This window comes from Microplitis mediator, chromosome 5, assembly GCF_029852145.1.
Source record: "Microplitis mediator isolate UGA2020A chromosome 5, iyMicMedi2.1, whole genome shotgun sequence".
NCBI classification, from domain to species: Eukaryota; Metazoa; Arthropoda; class Insecta; order Hymenoptera; family Braconidae; genus Microplitis; species Microplitis mediator.
The window spans coordinates 18517451-18529461 of NC_079973.1; the positions used below are offsets into that span (position 1 = coordinate 18517451).

At 28.4% G+C, this 12011-nt stretch overlaps 1 protein-coding gene across 4 annotated transcripts in view; it reads right to left on the minus strand.

Moving 5' to 3' along the window:
- The window catches only part of LOC130668320 (uncharacterized), a 43313-nt gene that overhangs the window by 12324 nt on the left and 18978 nt on the right, over positions 1-12011 (minus strand). For 3 of the 4 annotated variants that reach the window (XM_057470551.1, XM_057470553.1, XM_057470552.1), the window contains exons 2-4: positions 10927-11028; positions 9489-9623; positions 7827-8017 (exon numbers count right to left, since the gene is read on the minus strand). In XM_057470551.1, the coding sequence (XP_057326534.1) occupies positions 7827-8017; positions 9489-9540 (243 nt within the window). In that variant the 5' untranslated portion in view covers positions 9541-9623; positions 10927-11028. The remainder of the gene's footprint in view (positions 1-7826; positions 8018-9488; positions 9624-10926; positions 11029-12011) is intronic. The other variant, XM_057470554.1, reaches the window with a different exon arrangement.

Below are 12011 nucleotides of genomic sequence, written 5' to 3' on the forward strand. Positions count from 1 at the left end.
CAGGGCTCCCCATAACTAAATTATTCATTTTGAAAGCAACACATTAAGGAATTAACCCTATGTTGTATTATAATTATTACTTAATGAATTCTCGATATGATGATATACGTTTCAACCTATTTTGATATACTTCAAAAATTGTAGAGATGATTGAAAGATATCCGAAAAAAATCCCGGTTCAATTAGTGCCCTCTATGTCTAAGATTGCGATTTCAGGCGTAAAGAATCGATTCTTACGGTTCTGTATAGATACAGGCAGAGAATGATGAAGTCTAAATTTACTGAGCACCGACGCGTTGCCTAACTAGTCTGGATTCGATTCCCAGTTCAGACTATCCGATTATTTTTCTCAATATATATATAAGCTATTCACTGAGAAGATCCCTTTCTTATTCTTCCCAATTCCGTTTTATGACATTCTGCATGTATTTGATACTTTCCTGCTTTACAGCATTATTTAATTATTTAAATTAATTTACTGAGCCAACATTTATTTGATCTCATAATCACTGATAATCTCCCTTTAACATCAGAAATTTGTTTTCAAATTTAATTATATTATATTTAACACAAAAATTCAAAAGTTAATTAACTGAATTATTCATTAATGACAAAGTCGTATACTGTCATTTTTATTAAACAAAAACGAATTTCAATTTAATTAAAATCTTTGCTGTATCATATATATTATTACTCTTCTTTTATTTTCTAGGAAAATTTATTGAAACAAAAGCTCTTTTTGTTTGTTTAATTCAATTAAGGTCGTACTTTCTGTTTGTTGAATTAAAGTTAAAACAGGCTTGGTAAATTTACAACTAATTCAGACATATATGAGCATAAGTAATCTAGAAAATATATATAATAGAACTTTGGGTTTCAAAATGAACATTATGTGCTTAGTTATTCTATTATGTTGAATATAAAATAAATAATATAATTTATTAAAATTCCACTGTGATTACATTTCCAACTTCGCTGTTCCCACTCTAATTGATTAAAAGGCTTTTGAAACAAACGACGTTTTTTTTTTTCCTTTTTAATTCAAATAATAAAATGCTCCTTTATAAATGCATAAAAAATATATCCAGATAAAAGGAACAAAAGTGATGAAATAAATTTTAATGAGTATTGACATTTCATTTCAATAATTGTCTTCAATTTTTCCAAGAATTACATTATTAATGGTCAGCGTTTTTTTTTTTTTATTTGATCCCCTTATTAAATAATAATCATTCACTTCTTTAAATTTAAAGATTAAGATAACTTATGCCAATTTAGCAAACAATTGTTAATTAATTAGCTCGAGTTTCTGTGATTTTTCTAAAAAATGGAGCTATGAATTATCCTCCGGTAAAAAGAGAATAAAAAAATTATTGAACCTGATCATAAAAATATGAAAATTATCTATGTTTATATTTAGTTGTTAATCAATTATAATCTAAGTTTCCTGGCAGACAATGCTGCGATACACTGCTTTACTTGGCTATAGTAATAAATAAACGCGTGGGAGTGTTTAGCTGAACACCACAAATTTTGGGTTAATTTTTGAATAACACAAGAAATGTGTTACATTCCAGATTTTCTAATCATTTCACATAAAAAATCTGTTAAAGTAAAATAACACAAACGGTTTATGTTGAATTAACAGATTTCTTTGTTAAAAATCAACACAAGAAATTTAACCAAATAATTTTTTAACACAAATACACAAAATTTCTAACTGTGTAATGATTATCACATACAATATAGAAGTCATTCCCTACTGCAAGATGGTAATAGTTAGCATTTTTTTTTCAGCATGTAGACTATTAGTGTGCCTTTGCCTTGCACAATTACTTTCATAGTTATCAATATAATGTGGTTAAAAATAACTTTGCTAAACGTAACTAATTTAATATTCTTTTAAAAGTAAAGAAAATTTTAAAATATTGTATAAACCTCATATAATTTTAAAGTCAATGAATAAGCAATCGAAAACTTGCCTTTATTCTCTAAGTTTCTTGTTATATCTTTCCTTTTTTCTTTTTTTCTTTATTTTCCTACATAAATTTCTATTTTAATTTTGTGCGGCAGAGTAAATATAATTTTAAGCCGTTCAATTATTTAATAAAATATTATGATTTTATTCTTAAGATATTATTTTTCACTTTTTTCTTCAGATAAACTCATGTTTACATTATCCTGGCAGATCAAGTGAGGATAAGAGACTTTTTGCTAAGAAAATATAATGCATGTACCGCACGCGCGCGCGCGCGTGTGTGTGTGTGTGTGTGTGTGTGTGTGTGTGTGTGTGTAGTAAAGGAAGCTTATATATAAACATATATAAATTTATACTGCGTCATGTTTTTTATTTAAGACTTACACGGACTCGAAATAGATCGTACAAGAAATGAAACAAGAAAAAAACAAAAATGAAAACAGCAAGTAGACATGTATGTTATAGTACATCAATAAATCCCACTTAAAAATCCTGATGTATGTGTATACAAGTTGTTATCCGTACATTGGCTTTTGCGAGCTTTTAAAGAACTCATACATGTTCGAATATAATTATATATAAAAGAAAAAAAATATAAATGTAATATATCAACTTTCATAATCAGGCTTTGCAGACTTACATACATATAATACAATATCTCATAACATGCATTAAATATTAATAAAAGATAAATTTGATATTCTTTAAAAAATCTTATGATGGAAAAAAGTTACCTGATTGGTTTTAGTTAGCATTTAAATATAGATAATTTACATAATTATAATATGCATTGAAATAAATGTACAAAAGACGGCACCTGTGCAATGTAAACTAGTGTAATTAAATGTAAAAATATTTTCACGTAAGATATCGTATAATAGAAAAGATAAAATTAAAAAAACTTAATTATAACCTTTTTTTTTCTACGATAGACACAATCGAATCGAATAATTCGAATTTTCTCGTATTATTCCAACCATTTCGAATTATTCATGACTTTTCAAATTATTCGTCAATTTTAGAATGATCCGAAAGATTTTGAATTATGTGTAACTTTTTAAATTACTCGATTCGAATCGAGAAAATTTTAGTCAGTTTTCAAAAATTCAATTTTTATTTAATAGAACGCTTAGTTTTTAAAATTACGAAAAATAATTTTTTGGCATTGCTCGTCGGTAGAACCTTGAGACGAAGAGTCATTCATTTTTGGTGTGGTTACTTTCTTTTATTCAAGTTAAATTTTAGTGATAAATTCTTGGAGTATATATTTTATAGACATATTGTTATATTTTATGTACATTTTATATTTTATATATATTTTACTCATTATTATGCTGTTATATTATTTATTATGAGAGTAATTATATTTTGAGGTTGTGTTTTTGTACACAAACTCCGGTACGACACTGAATACTGCTATGCTAGTATAGAGATTGCTGTACTACCGGCCTGAAAATCACGTAGCCCGACAGAGCGCGCTGCAATTTGAGCAGACCATAAAAAGTCGCTCTTTCTGGCGTTAAATGCGGCCCGAAAAACCGTACATTCGTACGGGTGGAGCAAGAAAAAAATTTTAGAATTATTCGTCAATTTTTCGAAAATTTTCAAATAGTTCGATTCAATATGAATAATTCATAAGTTCGAACTATTCACACACCCCTAAAAATCACATATTATAGTTTAATATTTTCTTGTTTGCTTTTAGATTTTGTGCATTGGCAGAAATTGCATATTTTGATGTATGGATACCATGTGAATTTGCATAGGAAAATTGGATTAACATTTGGATGGATGAAGCTGCAGCTGGACTAGTATAACTACAAAGACAAAGCTAAACCCATAAAGTTCTATGAAATTTACTATTCACTTGTATTTCAAAGTATGCATGACAATTGGAAATCGATAAAATTAGATAACTATATAGAATAATACTCTCATTCAAGCATCTAATGCGATGTTCAGCCGAGAGAATTTATAGTATTTTTATTTTTACATTATAGTATCATTATCTTTATCTCAATCTCAATTTATCTTTTTGACGCCCAATATAATTTTTATTATCAACTGGAATTTTATATAAATTTAATATGACTGATGATAAATGATGTTAAAGTAATGAAAAAGTATTACTGGTTAATTTAAAATAATAGAAAGCAACAGAAAGGTATGCTATCAAAGTGGATATCAGTTAATTGGAAAATTTCATTAGCAATTTCAAAGCATGGAGTGTAATTGCAATCGACATAAATGTTAAAAGTATGTGATAGTGATAGGTAATGAATGATCAACAAATCATTATATATTATGGAGATTAAATGATAACAGCTAAATGGCTGGTATTTGTACATTTTAATTACATACATAACATTACCATTAACTGTAAAGTATATATTTATTTAAATGACCTTTATGCACTTTTAAATCCATAATATGGAATTTTATTACCTACTGACTTGTATAATCGATAAAAAACAATTAAAATTCGATTCGTAATTAAAAAATTTAACAGGGTGAGCTCTGATTTTTTCAAAATTAAAAAATCCGTAAATTTTAAGATTCTTTTGACAGAATTAGTTCAATTTGTTCTGATTAGACGTTAAACTATTAGACTAATATATTAATTAAAAGCAGTAATTTCATTGTGATGAATATGAACTATTTATTGGACAAAATATATTTTTCTCCCCTCCGGGCGAAAAGCGTCAACTTTTCTCCCGCTGTTCGAAACGAAGTTACCGCTTTCCGCCTCCGTCGAGGAGAAAAATAGTATTTACACCTTGGGCAGTAAATAAGAAAGCCTCAGATCACATTACATGAGATCTGAGACATTTCTTATTTTACTGCCCGAGGTGTAAAATATACTATTATAAAAATTGATATATAAGAATATGGACAAGTACGGATCGTAAGTTTCATTATTATAAAATAGTAAATATGTAAAATCTTAATATATCATTAGAGACGTTATATAATATTTATAAAGAGATATGCAGAAGAGCATTTTGATAATTAAAAATTTTATCTCTAAATATCTATATCTATTCGAGTCTAGTGAGACCTTGGCAAATTTAACGTCACATCTATGATTATATTCGGAAATTCAATTAAATCTACATCTACCAATTTAGATCTACATACATTTAAAATTTAGCGATTTAAGTTGTTTGAATTAAACCAAAACATTGATCTGATTAACATAAATTTATTATTCAGAAAAAATCGGGAGTGAATTCAGAGTGATTGCGAATTTTATTCAAACCTGAATTTATTTCGTCACTCGGAGTTTTGGAGTTTAAAAAAAAACACTCCACATACAAAGTAAATATGTAGTGAGTTTGTCTTTTCAGCGGAGTCATTTCGGAGTGGTCTACATTTTATTTCAATTCGCATTCACTCCGATTTGGAGTTTTAATATTAAAATCAACTTCCCTTCGAAGTGAACGTCCCCAGGTAGGAAAGAACAACTGGGCAAGGTTTGGACCAAGCCTTGGCCAAGCGTCACTAGGATTATGCAAGGCTTGGCACGTGCCTTGGCTGAGTATTGGGCCAAGGATTGGTCCAAGCCTTGGATGATAGCCATGTCCCCAGCCTTGGGGAACAAAATATCAAGCCTCGGCCAAACCTCGGAAAGCAAAAAATTTAAGGCTCACCCAATGCTCGATCTAAAATGTTATTATTTAAATTAATAAATATAATTAAAAAAAAGTTTGATCACTCTTTTATCGACATTACATTGGAGTGTAATTAACTAATTACTGAATTAATGGGAAATAACGAATAAAATTATTTGGGGGCTATCGGGGTTCGAACTGAGATCCTTCTGATTACTAGGCCGGGACGCTATCCACTGTGCTAAATCTGATGTCCAGATAATTTTGATTTTTTTGCTTGTTAATTATTTAAATACAATTTAATTCAAAAATATTAAACCGTAAAGATGAGGTGAACTGTAGTTTTATTTAATGAACGAAATTCTCTGATGAGTAATGACGTATTTTTATTAGTGAAGGGGGGGGAGGCAAAGGGGGTAGGGTAGGCAAAACGGAGTACCCTTAAAATATTTAAAAAAAAAAAAAAATTTTTTTTTTGTCTAATTGCTATAAATCCGATATATTCGCGCATTTTTAGCACTACGCATGACACCTGGGGCAGAATGGACCATCCGAAAATTCTGAATAAATGATTCTTTCATATTTTTATCGTTAAATTTAAAAAAATTTGATATATTAATTCATTTTTCGGCTGATTCTCTATAGCTGGGGCAAATTCGGCCACTAAAAATATTCGAAAATGATATTTTATTTTTTAATTGATAAAATTTTTGAAATAATGCAAAATAATCTGTAGTCTAAAAAATCAAAAAACACGTTTTTCGGGTTCACAATAATGACAAATAAAAAATATAGATTTGTATTTTTTTATTAAATAACAATTAGTAATTAAGCTAATCGAGGGGAAACGATTTATTACACCTAAAAAAATTTTTTTTGCCTTCGTATCCACCAATGATGTGAACTGTAATTTTTCTTTATGTATATTACATATAAAAAATTTGAATTTAATGAAATTTGATCAACTTTCAGAAATTTTTTTTTCAACTTTTTTAAAGGATACCCCATTTTGCCCGCCAAAAATAAAAATTTCATGTTAACTAAAGTTTTGTACATAGCAATAACTAATTAAATGAAAATTATTGTATATGAAATAATTTTACTTTTTAGAAAATTTCAACTCTTGATATTAATCGTATACTCGGTAGACCGTTATGCCCTGGTCTTCTCTATATACATATATATAGATACATGTAAAGTTGATAATTTTAATATTAAATAAAAATTTAACTCATGCTGAGGCATTGGCCAATGGGCAGCTGCCAAGGCTTGGCTTGACAAAAATTAAACTATCGGGCCTGGCTCTGGCCGAGGCTCGGGCCAATGGTCAATACCCAAGGCTCGATTCAACAAAAATCAAAACATAGGGCCTGGCCCTGGCCGAGGCTCGGGCCAATAGTCACTACCCAAGGCTCGGCTTAATTAAATGAAACCATTGGACCAAGCCTCGGCCTAGACTTGGGCCAATGGTTAGCTGCCAAGACTTGGCTTAACGTAATCAAACCATTGGGCCAAGCCCTGGCCGAGGCTTGGCCCAATGGTCAGCTGCCGAAGCTTGGCAAGTGACAACAGGGCCAAGGCTCGGCCTATGGTCAGCCTTGGCGATTCCTACCTGGGGATCACGCCGAGAGGATTAAATAAATAAACAGTCATCCGCTCCGCATTCATTCCGGATTGAATCCGCGTTCACTCCGTAAATTTTTTACAGTAGTGTATACTTATACATAAATCTAACTGATTTTTTTTAAGTGAAAGAAAAAATTTTAATTATTATTACTCCTCAAAAAAAATTTCTGACTTTTTTCATAACATTTTGTATAACGAAATTTTTTTAACTATTACCGGAAATATTAAAAAATTACTGAATTATCAAGTTGATCTATTAAGAAAAAAAATTTTCAGTTAGAGGCAGTAGTAAAATCGTTTCTTAAATCAAATAAATAACAATTGTTCTTGATATATGAGTTACTTAGATAAATTAATCATCTATCAAATAATTGCATTCACTTTAATTCGTGACTTATTTTTTCAGTCTAAGAAATTAATCCGATTTGGTCATTTGAATTTTTTTTAATCAATTAAATTTAAAAGAAACTATTTCATTTGTCTTAGTCACATTGAAAAATAATTTTATTGTATTGTTTTTATTGTAATTTTGTTTCATTGTTTGTATTGTGTTGTATAACACAATAATATTAGTAATTATTTACATTACAGTAATATAATGTGTCACTTACAGGTACTGGATCAACGGAGCTACAACTATTACGATGTTGTTGAAATTTTGGCTGGTAAGGTTCTAACATCCGTATTTTTCCCCAACGGTTAAAGAATAAAGCGATGGCACCTATCCAAAGTAACAGAACAAAGACTACAATGAGTGCTTCTTCTGCTCGTACTACTACAGCTCCACCAGGTCGTGGATAACCTGATTAAAAAAAATAAAAAATAAATATATATAATACAAAAGACATGAAATTCAATTTTTTTTATTTAACAAAAGAGAGATTAGATTGAATGCGGTAGTAACTTTCTACACTAGAGCTGTATTGTATAAAACAGATTGTTCACACTTGGAAAGTTTAAATTTCAAGCTAAAGATTTACGACCATATTTTACGGTAATTGTTTATGAAAAAATTATCAATATAAAATTTTAATTTTATAAAAAATTATACAGATTAAATTTATATTATTATTATTATATTACGCTTTTATACATATATATTTAGTATTACGACGGTGAGAAACAAAAAATTGAGTATTACACGTGAATGAACGCAGTTATAAAGTTCACGTCATTAAATCTGATATAAACTTGAAAATCATAAAAGCTCTGCTTAATGATCGCGGAATAATGGAATGTAGTTACAGGATAATACTTCAACATTATTAAAGTTTGTGATAATAATAATGTTATTATAAAACATTAATTACACTGTAAAAAATTTGCGGGGTGAGCGCGAATTAAACCCGGAGAGAATTCGGAGTGAATAGGGAGTGGATGACTATTTATTTATTTAATCCCCTCGGAGTGAAAATCACTCCGAAGGGGAGTTTATTTTAATATTGAAGCAGTATTCTACTTTAAGGGTTCGAAAAAAAAGCAGTTTTTCTAAATTTTCGTTGCCATTTGGTTATTTTTCCATGTACATTAAAAATCCAAGTTCAGCCGGTTAATAGTGATATATTGAATAAAAAAAATTCAAAAATTTACTGTTTCAGATTGTCCATTTTCGAAACTTTAGCGCCAAGCGCAGACCCTCCTACTAATCAAGGCGTTGTATTCGAATGAAATTTTTGTATGTTAAAAGTATATAAAATGTATAAGAAATTTTTTTTTAATGTATTTCAATAGTGTATTTATGAAGCGTAACGAACCCTACATGTAGATCTTTATTCATAATCTCATTAAAAAATTAGTAAAAAAAATAGTCTTTTTTTTAAGCGTTCAAAGTGGAGTACTGCCTTAAGACTCCAAATCGGAGTCAATGCGGATTTAAATAAAATCTAGACCACTGCGAAATCACTCCACTGAAAAGACAAAATCCCTATTTACTCCGTAAGTGGAGTGATTTTTCCTGAAACTTCGTAACTCCGATTTACGAAGTGAATTCGGATTTAAATAAAATTCATAATCACTCCGAATTCACTCCCGATTTTTTACAGTGTACTTTTAAAATTTTGATTAATTTTAATTTTATGTTAAGAAAACTATTTAAGATTAAAATTGCGCTCAAAATTTGTAAGTATACATTGAAATAATATTAATAGTTTTTTTTGTTGTTTTTTTTTCTATTATATAAAGTATCAACTAAAACCTAGTGAGTCAGACACAATAAATAAAGTTGGTAAAGGTATATTGCTGAATGTATTAAAAGTATAAAGTTAGACACTCACGTCCTGGATAAGTGGAATTTATTTCGGCTGTAGAATCCAATTCCGACGACATTGAGCCAACGAGGATGGCGGGCTGCCTGTCCTCCTTTCCATCCGGAGCTTCTTCTAGCTCCAATTCAATCTTTGTCACGTTTCCTAAAACAAAATAAATTAAGAGGATACAATATAAGTAAAAATTGTGTGTTAAGATAATGTAATTACGTGAGTGAAAATTCTAAATAAAAAAACCCTAAATTTTTTTTCTTTTTTTCTAATCAAATTAAATTTCCAAAATGAAAAATTTTAATACCACCTGTTGCATTGCAAAAAAAGTTATGAAATTTTGTAAGTTTTCATTTACAAATCACTGCGTAGTTTGATTTGTAGGTCTTGAATTATTTTCATTTTAAAATAAATTTCATTCGACTACAGATTAAGTTAAAAAATAACAAATCATTTTCGTTATTGCGAGCAAACAAATTATTCCTCAAGTTAATGAATCGATGATAGACGTATGTTATCAATAAATAAATTTGAGAAATTTGTACTTCTAATAATAGAACATTATATATATATATAATATAAATAAACGGCAACTAAATATAAAAACATTCTCCCAAGAACAAGCCATTGAAATATCTATTAATCTTGAAAGTAATTTTTTTAATACATTGGCACTTCAAATGATTATATATACAAGTTAAAAACGAAATGAATCGAATCAATTTATTTTTTTTCAACACAATTCATAAAAATAAATAGAGATTTTCTGACTTATTAAGATTGTTTTTCATCTTCTTGGATTTAATCAATTTTAACAATGCATATCGTTGGCCATTCTTTGAAAATAAATATTAATTAATTAATTATTTTATGATCTATTGAAAATTAAAAACGAATTAATTTTTTAAAAAATTGATACACAATTATCGGAGTAGTTACTTTTGATAACTCGATTAAAGCCAAATGCAATATTCATCTATATTCAAATTATGAATCAAAAACGCTCATGACAAATAATTGCCATCCATTTCAACAAACGACATCGAATCCCACTATTAATTTCATCCAATCCGACTTAATATCATTTCTTAATTCCATATTTCGTATAGAAAAAAAATTAAAACAACGACACATTCTATAATGGAACTGAATTAGCTCGAGTTAACTCAGATGGAAAATTGTAAAGCTAAATTGTAAAAATTGTATTAAAAAAAAAAATTAAACAAGAGCTTGCAATGGTAGAAATTAAATGAAATTAATTAAAAAAACGAATCAATCGATATTTGTAAATAAAATTTTAATTTAAAACTCGAGTAGTTTTGATTGACGTGAAAATTAAAATCTCAATCTGAACCAATTCTTCATTTGTTAGGTTGATAATAAAAATTGAACTATTATTCAATATAAAGATTTATAGGAGGAAAACAAAAAATAATAATTCGACTACTACTCTTACCATTTCCGGACAGCTGAACCCTAATCGGTGTGATTGTAACATGCCGATGCCTCGTATGCCTTACGTCACCCTCCACAATGGGTAATTTTTACAAATCTTATCCTACAATTCACATAAAAATTCATTTCTTAATTAACCAATATCACTTATTTAAAATAAACAAGTATTTTAATATATTTATTAATGTAAACTACTTAGTACCTAGCTACCTTACAAAAATTTTCACAAGAAAGACAATTTTTACAGATTGATATGCCACAAAAAAGTTTAAAAGTTTTTTTTATTAATTTTTAAATTATTAAAACTAATTGTGTAAGAAAAAATTCCTTTCATAATGGTTTATTATAATAAACTTCCAAATCTGAAACAGTTCTGAACTTTGAGTTGATCATTTTTGAAACTTAAAAAAAGTTAAGTGAAAATAATTTTCAATCTTCTGACCTCGTTCTTGAAAAGTGCTGATAAAAGTTAAAAACCATTTATAGTTGGTTCTAAAATTGTTTTTTCAAAGTTCTTTAAACCACCGACATTCTCAAATCAAATGATTTTTGTTAACAAAAATTTTTAAAACATGCCTTAGAGGTACTAAGTGAAAAATTTGTTGACTCACCGGGAAAAAATGAATCGTGTATGCCCATGTATAGGGCGCATATGAAAATTGACTATACATGGGAATATATGGAGCATATAGGCTAATTTTTATATATGGCAATACATGATTCATTTTTCAGGGATCTTAAATTTTTTCAATGTTTCAAAAATGATCAGCTTAAAGTTCAGAATCGTTTCAAATTTGTAAGTACACTGTTATGAACCTTTTTGGAACAAATTTTGTTTACTCGGGTGTTTATAATTATTAATAAAATGTACTGTGCTAAAATATTCATAAATTTTTCGTTAAATACCAATATTTAACGTTCTCTTTTGATTTTCTATTAAAATAATAATTCAATGAAATTCAAATAATTTTATTGCTAATACTTGATGCGGTAAATAAAATATTTAACAGAGTGGGGGGGGGGGTGATAGAGAGCTGGCAATCATGTGCAATATCCAGCAATCAAAATTATTAAAAAAAAAAAATA